At 40.7% G+C, this 18436-nt stretch overlaps 1 protein-coding gene across 7 annotated transcripts in view; it reads left to right on the top strand.

Annotated features, from left to right (window-relative positions):
- MKLN1 (muskelin 1) overlaps nt 1-18436 on the top strand; it is a 98277-nt gene that overhangs the window by 24383 nt on the left and 55458 nt on the right. For 5 of the 7 annotated variants that reach the window (XM_080393398.1, XM_080393395.1, XM_080393396.1 and 2 more), the window contains 3 exons: nt 5240-5349; nt 9539-9731; nt 17895-17972. In XM_080393398.1, the coding sequence (XP_080249524.1) occupies nt 5240-5349; nt 9539-9731; nt 17895-17972 (381 nt within the window). Of the gene's footprint in view, nt 1-997; nt 2628-5239; nt 5350-9535; nt 9732-17894; nt 17973-18436 lie in introns of all 7 variants that reach the window. The other 2 variants (XM_080393399.1, XM_080393401.1) reach the window with 2 other exon arrangements.

The following is an 18436-nucleotide window of genomic DNA, read 5'->3' as shown; positions in this document are numbered from 1 at the left end:
GTTTAAGGTTAAAAATAGAGCAGGGAGGTAGTTGCTGAAAAATTAGATAAGATGCTGTGGACTAATTCAGATTATTTTAGGAGTATTTTGAAGTGTTAGGTAATTCCTTTGCCAAGACTTGGATGATAGTGGCTGTGTGGGGCTTTGCTCTGCTGGCTTCTATGCAGTTTTCTGAATCCCCCTCTCATGTTTGCCTGAGGAATTGAAAGCTTCAGGCAGGGAATCAAGTAATCATTTCTGTGCCATAAACAGTGGTGTTTCCCATTCTTAAGAGAAGTAGAGAAGTTGATTGTTCATTGGTTTTCGTTTTGGCTGCTACTTTTGGAAGCATCTGTAGCACTTGGCTTTGGGAAACCTCAGGAGGAGCAGAAGAAAAGTTGACTACATCAGGAAAGTTAAATTGTTATTTTTTAAATGTATTCTAAGCTTCCCACATTAGGTTTTTGGGAAGTGTTATTTTTAGTGGCTAAAAACCAGCAAGTAGTTACTGGAGGGCTAAAGGGGTGAACAGAAAGATTACTAGCTGCTTCTCTGGATGTGTAAATTGTATTCCAGCAAAATGTGTTCTGATGTTAGGAAATGTATCAGTAAGTTGAAACTTGTTAGGAAAGTGAAATGGTGATTAATTTCTACTACCAGGGTTTTTCCTCAGACATGACATGAGTAGTATTAAGTTACATGTCGTCTTGGCTGGGATGGATTCCTCACGTAGCATTCTTTGTTGTGTATGTTAATACTAGGTTCGAATCTAGCTGTCACTTGCTCACTAGTTATGGTTTGAGATGAGGGGTTTTTCTTAGCTATATGTATAGCCTTTTGTTTCTTGAAGCTGTCTTCTATGAAGAAATTCCTATGCTAGGACAGAAATGAAAATTATATTTTCACCAAAACCTATTAAAGCCTCTAGTCAATGGCTAGCATCATTTTGTTTATGAAGTTGTATTTTTTGGTGTGAAACAACTGCAAAATGATGTTATGAAATTCTGTTATTTTTCAGATTCACAGCTTGAATGTTTTCAGTTTGTTAAGATTTCCAAGCTGCTAGCCAAAGTAACTCAAACTTCAAAATACCGTGCTGTGTTCTTGTAATACTGCCAGTAAACATGAGGCCAAAATCTGCCCTTTTGGACTCTTAGAGACTGACACCACAGAAGTTACTGCTATCAGTGAGGTTTGCGTACTTGGGGAAGGTGTTAGTTCAGCAGCGACTTGCATCAGGCATTTGCTGTATAATTCTGCAGATAAGTATGCTGACCTATACACCACCGTTAATAACATAACGGTGTGGTTTTATATGGAGGGACAATGCAGGAGGGACATGAGACGGGTAGATCTGTGAGAGGGGACAATACTTCCTACAACTTCCATTGCTTACTTTATTAGAGGAAGTTTCAGACTCAGAGGAAGCAGAAGAAACAATTTCTCTCTCCTTTTGTCAAGAAAAGGCTTGCACTTCTTTTAGTTTAATCAGTTCAACTTCAGTTCCTTAGCACTGAAATGCCCAGTTGCGCAGGCTTTTGACCTACTTGACAAGTAATTTTTATACTTATGTAGCACCTCATTAAAGAACTTGAGAGGTGGAAGAAGATACTTAACTGGGCAAAATATTGAAGAACAATCTTTTTAATGTTGGTGAGCTTTGTTTCTGGCTCTGGTTTTTTTGTTACTCCAAGCAGAGTTTTTTTCGTACAGTATCCTTGAAAGCAGAAGGTGGTGTAAAAACTGATTGCCCTGAAAGAACTTGAAGAAATGCTGGATGTAATTTTCATGCCAGTTTGTGACTAGTATGGGAGTTGCTAACTAGGCTTCAAGATTTTTAAGCTTTGGTGTAATAAAAATGAGCAGTACTTCCTTTAAGGATGTTTCCTGCATTTTTACAAATATACTTTGTCTACTGCCTGTGGATGAGGCACATGGAAATTAGCCTGAGAGAGGTATTTGAAGCTATTGTACTGCTTAATGCTTTTGCTGCTATCTTTTTCCAGTGTACAGAGCTGCAGTCCTTGTCTAGGCATAGCTTCTGATTATTGAAAAATATCCCCTAAAGTCATCCTTGTGGGTAAAGAACTGTTTAAGTGACCTAAATAGTTTCCGCTTCTGTTAAAGGGATATTGATTTTCTTTTTTAATATTATTTTTCCTCTGCTGGGCACCTCTCACTAGAGTGACAGTTCAACTGGTCTGAACAGTTATATGTGTTTCAGGATGGGCTGCTGTAGTACATCCAGCAAAAACTATACTGATGTGGCTTAATGGTAAAAACTGGATGAATGTTTAGGCATTCGGATCCTTTAATAGCAGTGTATTTCTACCTCAAAGATGCCTGTGTGGGGAAAAAAGCAATGGAGCAAAGAATGGATAGCATAAACTGTGGCCCCTGCAACTGTATTGCAGGATAGGGTATTCACTGATTTTTAGAGGGGAACATCTCTCAGCTTTTGCAGAGGCTGTAGTAGGTTTGTGTGTATCTAGACTGTGGTGTCAATCTCAAGTGGGTGAAGGGGAGGACAAATAAAAACCAGCTGTTGGGAGATGTGAGGAAAGAAATGGAGTTGCACCCGGGATGCTAGACAGCTGTTGCCTCCAAACTTTGTGCGAAAATAGAAATGAGATTTGTCTGTCACACTGGTAAGTAATGCTTATTGCTGTTTGTGTGACTTGCTATTTCCTTGCTGCACTTAAGTTTAAGTTAGTTTGTGGCTGCTCTAAAAGGAGATTTGTCTAAAGAGCTAAGCACACCTATGGAGGCCTCAAAAAGGAGGGGGCAGGGGTAGGGATGAGAGGCATCTCTGTTGTGTAGCCTGGGAGCCTGGGAAGAGGTTAAAAAGTGGGGAGATGATCCAGCAGAACACTTGACCTGTCCTAAGTAGAATAGAAGTGACACTACAGTTTCAACCCTTCTGCTTTGTTTCTTTTTGTACTCCTATGGAGTAGTTTAAAAAGATCAGCTTCACTTTACCTGTGCAGCACTGGGAAAGCATTTACTTTGCATTCCCTATACAACACAATGTATGCGCTTTCCTTGAAGTAGGTGATTGCACCGTGAAAATCTTGATGTTAAAATCACCATTTCTGGTGTTTCCTTCTTGTAAGCAAGTCTTTTGAAAGCTCTGAATTAACTGGAAGGAGGGGAGGTGTTAGCAAATTGATGGCTTCACATTTTTTGTGGTGATAGCTACCCCGGATTCTTATGCACATCCCAATAATGTCTTTTGTGCTGTAGTTGGCTACTGAGATAAGGGGGCAAATTGTAGATTTTTTTTCTGTGAGAACTTCATGGAAGTTCTGAGAGAAGTACTGCTGAAAAACACCAGAGGTGGATACCTCTGCATTTTTTCTGGAATGAGGTGAGAAGGTGGTAACGCTTGGATTTGTGTAAACTCAGAGAATTGGCCCCAGGTTCACCATTAGGAAATTGATGGTCCATTTGAGGTGGTCTGTAGTTTGGTTCAGTGTTTCAGGACAATGAGCTTGTGGATAGACTTTAGTTCTTTAGAGCAGACCAAATTTAACTTCAGTTTGGTCTTGGTCTGTGGATTCAGGTCTGAAGACAGATCAAAGGCATTATCCTTACATGTGACATTTTGTCAGTCTGCTGCCTTAATAGGTGGGGCATCTAGGATTAAATTTATCTGTATACTTGGATTTAAAAGTAGTAAAGTTTTAGGATCTTAAGGTATCGTATTTGCAGCACTCATCTTGTGCAGAGGACAAAACTAAGCAAGAAAGGAGTTTCTTGGGTAGAACATATGCAATGTGGATGGAAGGCAGGCGACCTGTTTTTTCTAAACAGGTCACTTCTCTCCCTCTCATAAACGTGCGCCTACTAGGAATTGCTCTGAAAGCATCTCGCTTTGTATGCTGAACAATGAAGTAGAAAGAACTCTTTGAGCAGGATGATATGAGAGCTGTGACATACAAAGCACCTACTTACAGATATTAAAATCAGTTAAGAATTCCACATTCAAAGTCACTTTGGATCTTTTCTTAGAGTCTCTTCTCTGGATGACTGTTCCCAGAAGTTGTCACGAGTCTTTAGCAATAAAGTTTGTAGAAACACCCTTCAGAACTTAGAAAATGTATTTGAACATATGCTTTGTGCCCAAACACATGGCAGAAAATAACAGATCTAGCTTGTTTGAAGTATAAATACTTAACAACCTTTAAGAGCTCAGGAACAACTTTAAGACACATTTTGGTTTTTATTTCCTCAAGGAGCAGGCCAGAAAACCCTTAGTTCAACAAGTTAATCTCAGTGGTATTTCATAGTGGCTTGAAAAACAACAAGCAATTTCTCTGTGGCAAAAATAGTTTCTGTGGAAAGGAGGAAGTAGCAGACTCCATGCTGTTGCTGGTATCACTCATTCACCTCTAATACTATCTTTTTCTGTTTATCGGTTACAGTCAAGTAAAAAGGAAACAGAAGTATTTGAATTGAAGCACTTGATTTCACTGCAGTTTTAAGGAGTCAGAATTCACACAAAGGTTTTCTGGGAGTTGCTTCAAAAAGCAGAACAAAGTCTCAACCTTCAGATTAATCAATAGAACAGTTCAAGATCATAGATGTTAACAGGGAGTGGAAGAGAAGCCTTAGGTGGGAGGCTGCAGTGTATTTCATGGATCATTTAATATTTTAAGTATGTTTGTTCCGATATGCAGATAAAACGGTACTAGCCAAAAAGCTGCACAGATTTAGGGTTAAAAAAAAAAGTTAGAAACAGTGTTTAAATTGGAAAGTGACAGTTTTCCCTCCCTCCCTCCTCCACAACTTGCAGACGTTACTAATTTTGTAAAATTTAAAATACCCAAGCTTCTTGTCTTCACCATTAGGGGAAATAATTGTTGCTGACAAATGTGGAAATAAATGTACTATGAGGAGCAAATACTGTCGCTAGTATGCTCGTGATTCCCATCCATGTCAAAGCTTGTTGCCTCTGAGCTGTTTTAAATGATAGTATTTTTGCTCTTTTGCTTAAAGCAAGCTTCTGCTTTGTAGTGATCTGCTGTGTTAATGTTGCTTGGCACAGGTTGCTTTAAGTGACAACTTTAAAATGATGTATTTGGTAATTTTCCCAAGCTTACTTAAATGAACTAGAATTTATGTCGAATCAGAAATACCGAATTTGGTGTAACCTTTTAAAGCATTGTGTTGAAATTGTCTTATGTATAGCCTGATGAGACTAATGCAGTGGTTGTTTGATGTTTATGCTTCCTCTTTCTCCTTTTCCTTTCTTCTCCAGTTCCACTTTTATCGTGGGGACCTAGCTTCAATTTTAGTATCTGGTATGTTGAACTTAATGGCATTGATGATCCAGATGTGGTCCAACCGTGCCTCAACTGGTACAGCAAGGTAGGCCTGCATTTTAGATGCCTGTTGGAAGATTTGTGGTCTCAGAATCTTGTGAAACTTCTCTTGCTGGAATTATGTGACCTTTTCATTCCTTGAGTGTCAGCTATTAAAAACCCCAAACATACATAGTTAATACTCAAACTGCATGGCTGACTTTGACTTGTATCTGCTTGTTCTCTTTAAAGAAAAAAAAACAACATGAAACACACCAAAAAACCCCAAACCACCATAACCGGAAAAAACCCCTACAAAAACCCCTTAAACAACCCTGCTAGGTAGACATCACAAGAAAAACGTAAAAGAAAGGAACACTGAGTCAAAGGGGACAATATTAGTAAAATACTATTTGTATTGAAAGGGAAATGAATCAACAAAACCAGATTCCAATTCTCCCTCTTTTTGACTTTAAGTGATTGTTTTTGAATGTATCTGCCTGTTCTCTTTAAAGAAAAAAACACCACAAAACATGCCAAAAAACCCCAAAGCCGCCGCCGCCGCCACCACCACACACAAAAAAATCCCTACAGAAACCCCATAAACAACCCTGCTAGGTAGACATCACGAGAAAAACATAAAAGAAAGGAACACTGAGTCAAAAGGGACAATATTAGTAAAATAGTATTTGTATTGAAAGGGAAATAAATGTTAACAAAACCAGATTCCAGTTCTCCCTCTTCATGCCTTTGATTAGTCATTCTTTTCCCATACCAGTCCTTCGGTAGGACTGTATGTGAGCCTAGAGTGTTTTGGGTTACATACGCAGCTTTTGTTACAGGGTATAAAAATGAGCTTGTTTTAAAGAGATTCCATGTTGGTGTCTCCAGTGTTGCAGCTCCTTCCACATCTGATGTTTCCCTCTTACTGTCTTTTTGCCAAATACTCTGAAACAGAGGGAGGCTGATGCCACTGGACTGTGAGATGAGATGATTTATGCCATTTGTCACTTTGATAGACAGGAAGTTCAAAGACTTCCTAAACATTATTTGTATAAACTGTATTTAATCGAGTACAACAGATGCCTCTCCTGTGGGAGGGAAGTGCGCACTGACAACCAGAATTCATTTTGTTGCCGCTTTTAATGCGTAGATCTTCTGGAACTATTAATGGAATTCATGTTGTCTTGCAGAGAAGACATCATCCCAGCTGAATAAAACTTGAGTAGCGGAGCAGCATATCTGCTTCTTGACTGAAAAACTTAAAAGAAGCTAAAGGTTGTGTGTGGTAGCACTGTGATTCTCCCACCACTTTATGGTGCTGCCAGTGTGGTTAAGAAGCCTTGTGGCTGTGCTGTCTGGCTCATACAGGTTTATACCAGCATCGCAAGCTTCTTTGTGGAGGGCTTAAAAACAGCACTGACAGTCACAGTGGCAGTTGTCTGTAGCTGCTTTATGATTAAACTGGTATTGTGGTCATTAGTCTGCTGATGTTTAGTTTGGAAAAGTCCAGCTGACAGAGGCTGCTGCTGATTTTCTGTACTGTCTGCTGCCTCTGCACATGGTGGTGTCTCTGGCATTTTTGACCAATTGCTGCAACCAGGAAGCTCTGAGTTTTATTTTGGTCAGGAGCCATCTGATGATGATGTCAGCATCTGTTTTGTTCCATCTTAACCCATGAAATCAACACTCTTCGTGCTCAGCATGTAGTGATGGCTTCTTCAAGGGATGCCAGCATTGTTCTTCTAAAGCTTCAAGCCCTAAAGCAGCAAGGCAGAGACTTAGTCATGATTGTTTGGGCTCTACTGGGATCATTTGCCAAGTTTTTGGTGATGAGTGCATGTCTCTCAGATGTTCTTCTCTCTCTCTGTCCTGAGAGGCCACTGTTGCAGAATCCACATGGGAGGATATGTGTTGACCCATATTTAGGGAAAGGCAGAAAGGTTGACCTGTTTCTTGCAGTTCTTTGAGATGATAGGAATATTTTCATGCATATTCTTGGAAGTCTCAAAGGCTTTGAAATCTAACAATTCTTTACTGCCTGAGACATCAAATGAGAAGAAAGTTCTAAGCAAAGTTGCTCATTCTTTTTGCTGGGTGTGCTTCAACCAACAAAACCTGCGTTTCCTGAAGGGAGTGGAGTTGGGGGGTAACAGATAAGGACTCAAAGCAGCAAAACACTCTCCTTGGTTCGCTCCCCACTGCTTTCTCATTGCTGTCCAGCTCAGCCTGCTGCCTCCTGAAAGCCTCACTGCTATGATTTTACTGAAGAGTGGGCATCCTTTAACAACTAAGTGGCAGTTTATCGATGGCTATTACTTAGGTTTTGATAATGAACACTTAGATATTTTTAATTCTATTACTGTATTTGACAGCCTTAATATCTTAGTCTCATGTGTTTGTTATGTTTTTAACTGTAGGAATTATTTACAGCTTTAGATCAAAGCTATTATTTGGGTTGTCATCTCTTTAAACCTGTATGGTGACGTATAAAAAGGAGGCTTTTATATACTTTTTATACACCTTTTTGCATTAAAAAACAGGTTTTAAATTTAACTTCTGAAGTACTACTGTAATGTTGCTTAAATACAAACTTTTATGTTGCATCAAGTGGCCAACGTGCATCCAACAGTCATTTCGTGCTTTACAAGACAAGTCGATCAGTCTTGAGAGGCTCGATGGAAATATACCAAGTCTAAATTTTGTCTAATGTCTGGAGGAGCTGAAAGTGTAGAAGCTGGTTGGTGCTGGTGTGCAGCTATCCTTTTGCTTGCTATCCCTTTGAGCAACAAATAATCCAATGTGGTTTTGGCCTTGACTGGTATAAGTGAACGTTTGCTTAAAGACAGTGTCTTAGGTATCTCGTAGAAAGAAAAAATTGGTTTTTTTGAGTTGTGCTGTAAAACTGTTTTAGCTTTAGTATTCCTTTGCCACAGTCTTGCATTTTTATCGTTTCATGTCCTTGGCCTTTTTCATGTGGGCTGGGAGCTGATTTTCTAAAAATGCATAGTTCTGGCTATTTGCAGCTGTGAAATACTGATGGATTAAGAACTAAAAATATAGCGCATGGCCGTGTTTCTTTTTAGCTGCTTCAGTTTGAGATTCTTGCTGTAGAGCCATTATTTCGAGAGCACTAATTTTTGTTGAATGTCAGTGTTAGTTCCAGGTTTTCAGAAAGATTCTATTCATCTAAATACTGTAAACTTCACTTTTAGCAGTGGTGTCCATTTAGTAGTAAAATCTTTTGTTTGTAACTTGATCACTCTTATAGATGCTCAAAGTTACATTTGCTTTTTAGCATAGTAGATGTGTGTTAAAGACGGAAATTGAGATTTATATTGTTCTTCAGTGCCTTAAAATTTAGGTTTGAGGAATCTATTTAAAATAAGGGGTTCTGCTAATTACCAACTTAAAAAAAAATCTGTTACTTACGCATATTGGTAGCAGCTTTGAAAATGCAGTGGATGATTTGGTAGGTTAACAGCACAAGCTGTTATGCGGAGTTTACTACTCCCTCATGTTTCGGTGCCTGGATGTTTGACCCAGCGTGGGTTTCTGTAGCCTTTCTCACCCCTTCCCCCAGCGCAGTGGGAAATGGGCAGCTTTGGCTCATCCGCAGTATGAAAGCAGAGGATCTGCTTCAAGATGTGTGGGAATATTTAGAAGGTAAAACTTTGGTGTGTATGTAAATCCTTGTTGCCGTTGATCAGAAACCCTCACGAACCTGCAGGATTTGGGCTCAGCCCTGCCTTCTGCCTTTCCGTTGCAGGAGTGATGGTCATTGCAAGTATTCCTATTCTCGTGGGTTTTTTTTTTCCCTCTTCTGCTTCTAGAAAAGCTGTGACCTACTTACTCTTCTAAATTATTTTGTTATATAAGAGTCATACAATCAAATTATGTAACGCTGATAGCAAAGGCTTTTTCCTGCTCTGTACTTCGTGTAGGCCTCGAACAGCAGGGCCAGGCAGATGCGGGGGGAATAATGGTCACTCGAGAGATCTGGGACACTGTGCACTTTCTTCTTGTATGCTTATTAAGTTGGATGATACCAAGTTGTATAATTTCTATACTGTTGGAAAGTAAGTGTCTGCACAGCTTGTAATGTACAGCATTCCTCTGTAAGCTTCTGAGCGATTTATGTGCAGAGTGGGTAAGAGATCCTGCTTCTGCCTTTAGGTAGGTTCACAGGTAGTTCCCAGCAGTGCTGGCAAAAAAAAAAATCTACATATCTCATAGGTTTTCTTGTGTTCCAGTAGTACCGTGAACAGGAAGCCATTCGCCTTTGCCTAAAACATTTTCGTCAGCACAACTACACCGAAGCTTTTGAGTCACTGCAGAAGAAAACCAAGATTGGTCTGGAGCACCCTATGTTGACAGACCTTCATGACAAACTGGTGTTGAAGGGAGACTTCGATGCTTGTGAAGAACTGATAGAAAAAGCCGTGAATGGTAAGAGAGTCGGAGGGGTCCGATATATTGATAAAAAGCCCAAACAACATTGGAACGTTTCTGCTTGGAATGTTAATATATTTTGTAGTAGAATTGACTAGTCCATGTGCTAGTGTGGTGTACTGTCAGCTTTTGGACTTGAGTATGTTTATGATGAAGGCTAAGAATTCAGTCATGAAATCTCGTATAGCTGTTATTTTTGGAGTAGCTTTCCCCCAGAGATGACAACGTGGTGCACTTGAATGAGTAAAGAGATAAGTTCTTCATGTAAGTGGCTGGTAAGCTGAAGGTGGGCTTAATTGTCAGAAAAGCCACTGGAGTGGTGAGTAGGGAAGCATAAAGGTTGAGTTCTCAGTAGTGATCTGTATCATGGTTTCTGGTTAGTTTACCACCTAGTTGGTGTTTCAGCAGTTTTCAGCTGTATTTGAATGAGAGTGTTGTTTTTGCTTATGGGAAAAATAGTCTTTGGAGAATGGTATGGAAGTCATGGTGACTGGAGGCAGAGCCTGTTTTCCCTTGCAGCGCAGGTCATTGGCAGCCGGTTTCATTGTAACTGCTATTACTTTTTACTTGGAATTTTCAGCTTAGGAACACTGTGTGTAAATAGCTCTCGCCTTCTAAAATAGGGGAGATTTACTTTCTGTTGATAGAACAGGCTAGAAAAAGAGTTGGGCTGTTGCACTGAAGTATCTCCCAAGACCTGTGCAGTGATTTTTGTGATAAAACAGAAGTGCTCTTGGCTGTGAGTGTAGTGCTTTTTGACTATGTGTAGATGTTCTTTATGGGAGACTTGTACTAGCCTAAGAAGAGAACCTCGTGTCTGATGCTGGTGGAATTGGGGGCTTAGTGGACCCATTTCATGGATGTCTGGCACCAGAGATGTTTTTTCTAATGCTGGGCTAATCAGTCATTTTGTAATACCTTTTGGATAGAAGCCAACATCTGCTTGACTCAGTCAGTGTGACTTGTACCACTAAAGTTGAAAGTGGTTCTCAGGATATGATACAAATGATAGCCTTAAAAATCAAGGTTTCCCTTCCGTGAAAATCCACCACATTTCTGTGAATAAGCTTTTGAACTAAGTGCAATGTTAGGGAGCTTATTGCAACAGGTCGTCAAAAACTGTGGGAAATGGCTTTCTGTGGGTTTTGCCTCAAGGTTTCTAGACCACATTGATAGAACAGCTGAGCTCTGCCCTGAGCTGAGCTCCCTGGGCAGCTACAAGCGGTGAGACTGAGAACTGTCAGCATTCATCCCCTCCCTCCTGAGTGTTGCTTGTCCTCCTGAGACTGTGTAGTGTTGTTGGCTGGGATGGAAGCGTGAACAGCTTCCTGCAACGCAGGGGCATTTTTCAACTGGCAGCTTCCTCCTGAATCTTAAGGGTAAGGGAGAGTCGGAGGATGAAAAAGCAGCAGGGAGCTGTGGCTGGCTGTTACTGTCTTTGCAGTTTTTCTCAGACATGAGTGCCTGGGGGAGCTGATGAGCCCACCAATATGAGGTGGGATCTGCCGAGAGCCAGAGGAGTACTGTGTACTGATGGTGATGATTTCATCGATGCACGGGTCTGCTGCCTTGGCTGTGGCTTAATCTCATCAGTGCCTAGAGGCCGTCCTCTTTCCACTTCATTGCAGGCTGTAATAGAAACTATTCCTTGAATGGAATTTCAGAAGAAGTCTAGAACGTGCTGAAAAAGTTCTCTCAAAAATGGATTTTTTTTCTTGGCACTAATGAAGTAATTGTTTATGGCCTCATTTTTTGAGCTGTTAAGTAGTAAAGAAATTAACATCTAATATTTAACATGCTGCATTTATTCTATCCAGCAGTTTTCCCTTAGGACTTCAGCTGAAGTGGTGTTTCTGTTTCCCCTTCTATGCTGAAATTGGGGTTGCTGTCTGCAGTGCTTAGCTTTTCCAGGTGTGGAAGTACTGGCAAAGGGCTTGCTTGGTGGAAAACTGTAGGTGCTGGATTGTACTGTCTGACAAACAGACGCTTACTTCTTGTCAGCTTCTTGTCAGTGTTATGGTTTAACCCCAGCCAGCAACTCAGCCTCATATGGCTGCTTGCTCACCACCCCACCACCAACCCCCTTGCCCCACCTCAGTGGGGTCGGGAAGAGAGTCAGAAGGGTGAAAGCAAGAAAACCCGTGGGTTCAGATAAAGACAGTTTAATAGGTAAAGCAAAAGCTGGGCATGCAAGCAAAGCAAAACAAGGAATTCAATCATCACTTCCCATCAACCGGCTGGTGTTCAGCCACCTCCAGGAAAGTAGGGCTCCATCATGTATAATAGATGCTTGGGCAGGCAAATGCTGTCACTCTGAATGTCGTCGTCCCCCCCCTCCTTCCTTCCTTCTTCCCCCAGATTCACATGCTGAGCGTCACGCCATTATGGTCTGGAATATCCTTTGAGTCAGTCTGGTCAGCTATTCTGGCTGTGTCCCCTCCCAACTCCTAGTGTCCCCCCAGCCTACTCTCTGGTGGGGTGAGGAGCAGAAAAGGCCTTGACTTTGTGTCAGTACTGTTAAGCAATAACAAAAACATCCCTGTTATCAACGCTGCTTCCAGCACACATCCAAAATGGAGCCCCATACCAGCTACTACAAAGAAAATTAACTCTACCCCAGCCAAAACCAGCGTGGTCAGATTTGATGTGAAGAACTGTGCTTCCCTGGTTCCTATAATCGTGTCCCTTTTTGGAGGCTGAGAAAACTCAGTTTCACTTAAGCAAACTAGAGAAATATGCTGTAGCTTGTTTCATCAGTCCTCTATTTTTGTTGCAAGTATAGAAGTAAGTATTTCCAGTAACAAACTGTGGAGAGCTTCAGCAGGAGAGTCTTCAAGTGGCATCATTAAGTTTTGTCACTGCTTCTGAGGGACAGTATGATATGCCTGATGATGTTTATATTGTTTCCTTTTAATGCAGCACCTTGCTACCTGAAGCTAAATGTCATTGTATGCATCTCCTATTGCTCTGTTGCTCATCCTTAATGATTTTGCTTGTCTTTGAATACATAAACCTTCCTTCCCCCATCCTTCTGCAATTCTTTATGCTGTCTTCAGCTTTTGTACTCATTTACAACACGCTTTGGAGAGAAGTGCTATTTATCCCAAGACATTGAGGCTGTATCTCATATTTGCTTTAAGCTGACACAACTGCAGGTTCTTACTAACTAGGTCAATCCTGCCCTTACTCAGGACAGTGCGTCCCCTGGCCCCTGGCTTACTGGCACTGGTACTCGTGCTGCCACATGGCAAACCAGGTCAGGGAGTGGATCTGCTATGGTGGGGGAGAAGATAGGGCAGATGTCTCCTGATAGGAACAAAACCCCTGAAACTGCGGCTGGAATAGTTTGTCTGGAGTTGTACAAGGTGACAGTCAGGTCAAGGTGTTGCGTGTAGCTGGTATTTAACACTGGATCATTCTTGGTAGGAAGGGAATAGATGTTTTCAGCCTTCAACACATTCTCCTACGGTATTGCTACCATCTGCTCTCCGTGGTCCTCCACACTTACCTGTCCTTACTCAGTTCTGCATCTCTCTCAAGCTCCTCGTTTGAAAGAGGCTCATTAGCACCCAGCATTTTACCATTTTACTTTCTTGGCGACTTTGTTGTGAAGTCTCCATAGCTTGCAGTTTAGTCTCTAAGGTGTGGGTGTTCTTATGACTGATCTCCTCTCTGATGTGTCATTTTTCCAAATAAAAGCAGATTAACTTTAGTCCTGTGTATGGTTCCTGTAGCGTAGCTGAAGTGTAGAGTTAATTGAGATATACAGATCCTTAAATTATCCCTGAAATCATTCAAAGAGTGAACTACTCTGTAACAGCCAATATGAATATGTGAACTTCTGACCTCTTGCTGATCTGAGAGTTCATTGCCTTAAAGGAACAAACAGAAGTGCAGTGAGGTTGACATAGATCCTGCCTGCTCAGTTCTGCCTAAAATGTCTTCTGTAGAGGCTAATATTTGCAGTAGTAGGTATTTAAAAAGTGAAATGCAATGAATCGCTCAGAGGCTATTTCCATAGGATTAGTCATGTAGAAAAAGAGTAGGTGGTCAAGAATTAGTGCTAGCAGAACTAACTCTTGTTCTTTTGCATTGCTAATGATGAATGCTGTCTTCCACCTCACATCACCAGATGATTTCTTTTGAGAGCTCAGTGGCAGGCAGCCACACTTTTCCCGCAGATTCTTTTGACTTGTGCGTTACACTTAGAAAATGGGCAAATGGAAACTCTGGCAGCTGCCTGACTTCCTCTCAAAAATAAAAGGTTCCCTAAATCTCAGCTGGTTCACAGACTTGGTTCAAATGCTTCACATTTGGATTCGTTCCTATAGCTTTCAGACGGCCTATATTATTGAAGAAAAAAATCTGCTTAATATTCCTACAGAGAGTATGTGGAGTGCAGATTACTTGAACTGTTTGCAGCTACTGTAGACATAGAAAGCTGCTTGAAATGGATTGAAGATCTGCTAGTTTTGTATTAGCATTCTGAGGGCCGAGGTGTTTCTTCTGGCAGTTCTCGTGTCAGTATGTGATACGTGTTTATCTGTTGACAAGTCAGCCCCGTACGACAAACAAGAAGCCTGCAGACTCAAATGTCTCCCAAAACTCGGGGATGCACAGGAACAGCTGTATTCTCCTAGGAGCTGTAGACAGACACGTATACTTTAATTTTACCATGAAATATGTTTGGATGCGGTTTTGAGAAAGTATGGATGGCTTGCTGCTGTAGTACTGGGGTATATGCAGAAGAGAGGTTTGCTAGGGATCCAGAGCCTGGGGTAAGTACATGGTAGAGTTTGTGTAGAAGAAGCATATCCTTGCCAGGGATTTGAGCAAACCTTGCTTCATTTCTGTTAAGAAGGAAGTGCAAGAGAATATTACAGCTTAGAGGCTGGAAAAAAGTAATGTGTTTCCTTATTGCTCCCATGTCTTGAGGAAATTGTTGAATAATGGCTGGATTTTTATCTGGTGTTGTCTTTGTTTTCTACTTCAGCTTTTCTTTAGAAAGATTTTTGTCGTTACAAAACCCCCAATCTGTTCAGGTGTGTGGAGTATTTTTCTTTGATTCAAGAAAACCCTCTAAGAAACCTCCAAACCTCAGCACCCAGAAATTATGGGCTAAATGCCACTCTGAAGTATTTTCAGCCACTGGTAGGGAGTTGAATAGATGTTAGCATCCTGTCTAGAGATGTGTGTTGTCTGAAAAGAAACTTAATACAACTTCTACTTGTTCCTGATTGGCTTCAAGTTAAACATTTTTGTCTGCAGTGTTTGTCCAAATCCTTTCTAGGTAACCTGTAATCGGCTGAGAAAATAAAGGCTTCAGTTATCAGGGAGGTAGAATTTACTAAGCTTTAACCACTGTGAATTTCACGTGGTTACATCTAAAATGCGTCACTGCTTGCTATGAAGGGCTTGAAAATAGTACAAAATAAAAGTACTGGGTTTGGCTGTAATTTTAGAGAGTAAACATGAACATTGAAATGAGAGGCTTCCGGAGTGAAGAAAAAGACTTCCTTTAAAAACTTGCATTTAACACTTTTTTTTTTTCTACAGGAGTCTTAACATTTTTTTTTTTTAATACTGATTCATTGGAAACAGCTGACAAACCTGAGCAGGCCTAGATATACTTTTCAGTGCCTCACAGAAGCTTTGGAGAGTTTTTGGTCAGCGGTGCTATCCTGGCAAGAAACGTAAAGAGTGCGCTAGAATAGGGCTGGCATCAGATACAGAATCCACCTAGAAATCCTCCTTTTTTTCCCCTGGTGGTGTCAGACAGGTGGTGATTCAGCTTCCAAAACAAGCTGCTGCTGGTTTGCAGTGCGAGTAGAATGAATGTGGAACTGCTCCCAGCAGAAAGAAACATTTCTGGGAAGCAAGCTGGAGTATTTCCAAACCAATGTCCCATGGAAGACAAGAAGCATTATTAAAAGAGGCTGAAGGCGCAGTAGGGGAGAAGTGTCATATCTTGACAAGTGCAGCCTGTGGGTGTTGAGCATGGGAGAGAGGTTAAATCACCCTTTCAGATCATATGTGGTGTAATTCATCCTTTTGAGCTATTTATGTCCAATTATCTATTGGCTGCCATAGGATAAATACGGTTTTGTGTTTTTATCTTGAAGTCTGAATACTCTAATGATAACCAAAAGACTGGATTTCTGTCTAGCTTTGTGGCTAGAAAAATTTGCCTGAGTCAGTATGGGATTTCTTGCAGCGCGTGCAACTGTTCTGTTGGAGGTTGGCTTTTCTGAATCAGAATTCATGAGATCTCAAGCTTAAAGCCTCTCACGTCTTGCCCTAACTTCATAAATGCTGAAGAAGTGGGAGTTAGGAGCCCTGCTCTTAAAACCAAAATAAACCACTTTTCTACATATGTTGAGCAAACTTTTGGCTTTCCTCAATTACCTAATGCTAGGAGAGAGCTGATGTTTTTGGCTCCAAGGCAGGTAAAAGTAAAATCTGCCCCGCTTTTACAGTGTGTTTAATTTGAAAAACTTGCAGAGTTGAAAGCGGTTTTGTATGTTAAGACCAAATTCAGCACCTTTCAGGAGCTCTGGAGTGCCCTTATTTTGCTATTAGATGGTCTCTAAATAGAGTAGTCATCTTCTCCCAGGAAGTACTTGCTGGCTTGGTTTTTAATTAAAACCTGGGTTTCAGTCACAACAAACTACAGGATGCCAGGAAATGCTTTAAAATATTCTCTGAACATTGTGTCATGCTTAACAAAGATTTTTACCTTTTTGTAAATAAATAGGGATCTGTACAGTAAGGATTATTCTTCTTTTGTTTGTATGCCTACCAAGGGATTTTCTATAAATAAATTGAAGCATTCATAATTTGTTAAAGTCATACCTCAAAGCCACGGTTGTTGTGGTAGGAAGAACTAAAAAGTACAAGATGCAATTTAGTAATTTCATTTTTCCTTCCTCTGCTGTTGAATGTAAAACTGATTCCCGAGCAAGTTTGCTGGGTACCATTCTCCCAAAGAACATAGCTGTGGGTATTATGGGATTAAGGGCCCCTGAATGCATCCTACATCTGCGCGGTGTATGTGCGATGTACTGTTTCAATACAAAACCCTGTAAATCTATCGTTAAGAGTCCTCAGTCTGCCTGTGGTAATTATCATGGTACTCGTGGTGTAAACAGCGTGTCTGAACTCCCTTTTTTTTTTTTTAGGTAATGCATGAATGCAGAACAAATGGTTGTAATGAAGAGCTTGTGTCTTGAGATGGTGGGGCGATGGGAGGGATGTAGCCAAGTGAGCAGTGGTCCAGAGTCTGGCCATAAGTAGTCTAATGGTTTGTTGTGCCTGCAGAAGGTGAAGTAGGTATTTTTTTTTAGAGGAGACATTTGAAGAATAATAGCAACGAGTTCCCCAAAGGCTTGCTAAGCCCTCCCCAGAGTGAAGAGCAGCCCCAGAGAGTGTGGTGTTATGAATCTCCTTCACGTTTGTGATGGACTGATAACATGCAACCAGAATTAGGAACTGACCTTCTGACGGTGAAGAGATGACACGTGGTAGATGTACAGAGGGAGAGAGGAAGGCATAAGGGAAGCTTGGACAGAGAGCTGGAGTTAATGCTTCTTATAGAAATGCTACAGTTGGCATATCTGGCCAGTGACCTCATGTGTCTTCTGTTTCTCTTCTTGCTTAACTCTCTGAAGAGAATGTAAACTATTATTTTGGTTTTCATCCAGTGCTTGGTTGTCCCATATTGTAGCGTTTAAACAATCTGCTTTACTACCCTTTTCTTAGATGAAGCTCCAGAGATGCTGCCTGACCTACTTTTAACTTAACATGTACTAAAATAGTTGAATTTTACTGCATTGGCAACTTTCCTTTCGCTTAAATAAGGGGGAGGGGATTTTATTCTTAATTAAATACACCACACTAGAGATGTAGAGACAATTGGCATGACCTGGCAGGCAAAATGGGTAAGTCTTGATTGATCTAGTAACAAGTATTCTTTTTATTTTAGTGCTTACACATTTAGTTCATTAACAAGTTTAACAAACTGACATATATAGAGAATTTACTTAAAATGAGGGCTTTGGAGTAGCATATGGGATTGAGTTAAGCTGAAGTTACCTGCGTTAAAAGTGATTATGCTATAATGGAAGTCTAAACATTTCATACAACAAAGTTTTTGTTTTGCAGATGGCTTGTTCAATCAGTATATCAGTCAACAAGAATACAAACCTCGCTGGGGGCAGATCATCCCCAAAAGCACTAAAGGTAAGGATGTTTCTTAAGATAGAGCTGGCAGTACATGAGTTAGATCTTTTGAGGATATTGAGCAAGAAAATGATGCAAGAAAGCCTCCACTAGGACAGTTGTTGTAGGGACTGGTTTCGTCTATGGAAAAATTTGCATTTGTCTGCAAAGTCAGCAAAGTGCAGCCTTGTTTTTGGTTGAGTAAGGAAAGCTATAGGAACTCTAGTTTTAACTTCGAGCATAGCTAATCAGTTCAGAGATGTATCTCAAGATACAGGTTAAGTGTGAGGGCAGTTGCTGTATGGCTGGATTTAATGCATAGCATAAACTTAAATGTACAGCAAGGAGTGGCAAACAAATATATTACCTTAACAGGTAGTATATTAAATTCAAGGAGTATCTTTTGAAGTCTTTGTATGTTTCACAGTAAATCTAAATTGCAGAACCTTTTTCCATTGCTTCCTGCCTTGAGAGGAGACTTGTAG

This window comes from Falco punctatus, assembly GCF_963210335.1.
Source record: "Falco punctatus genome assembly, chromosome: 6".
NCBI lineage: Eukaryota > Metazoa > Chordata > Aves > Falconiformes > Falconidae > Falco > Falco punctatus.
Note: the sequence above shows the minus strand (reverse complement) of the source record. Positions and strands in the feature narration are given on the sequence as shown.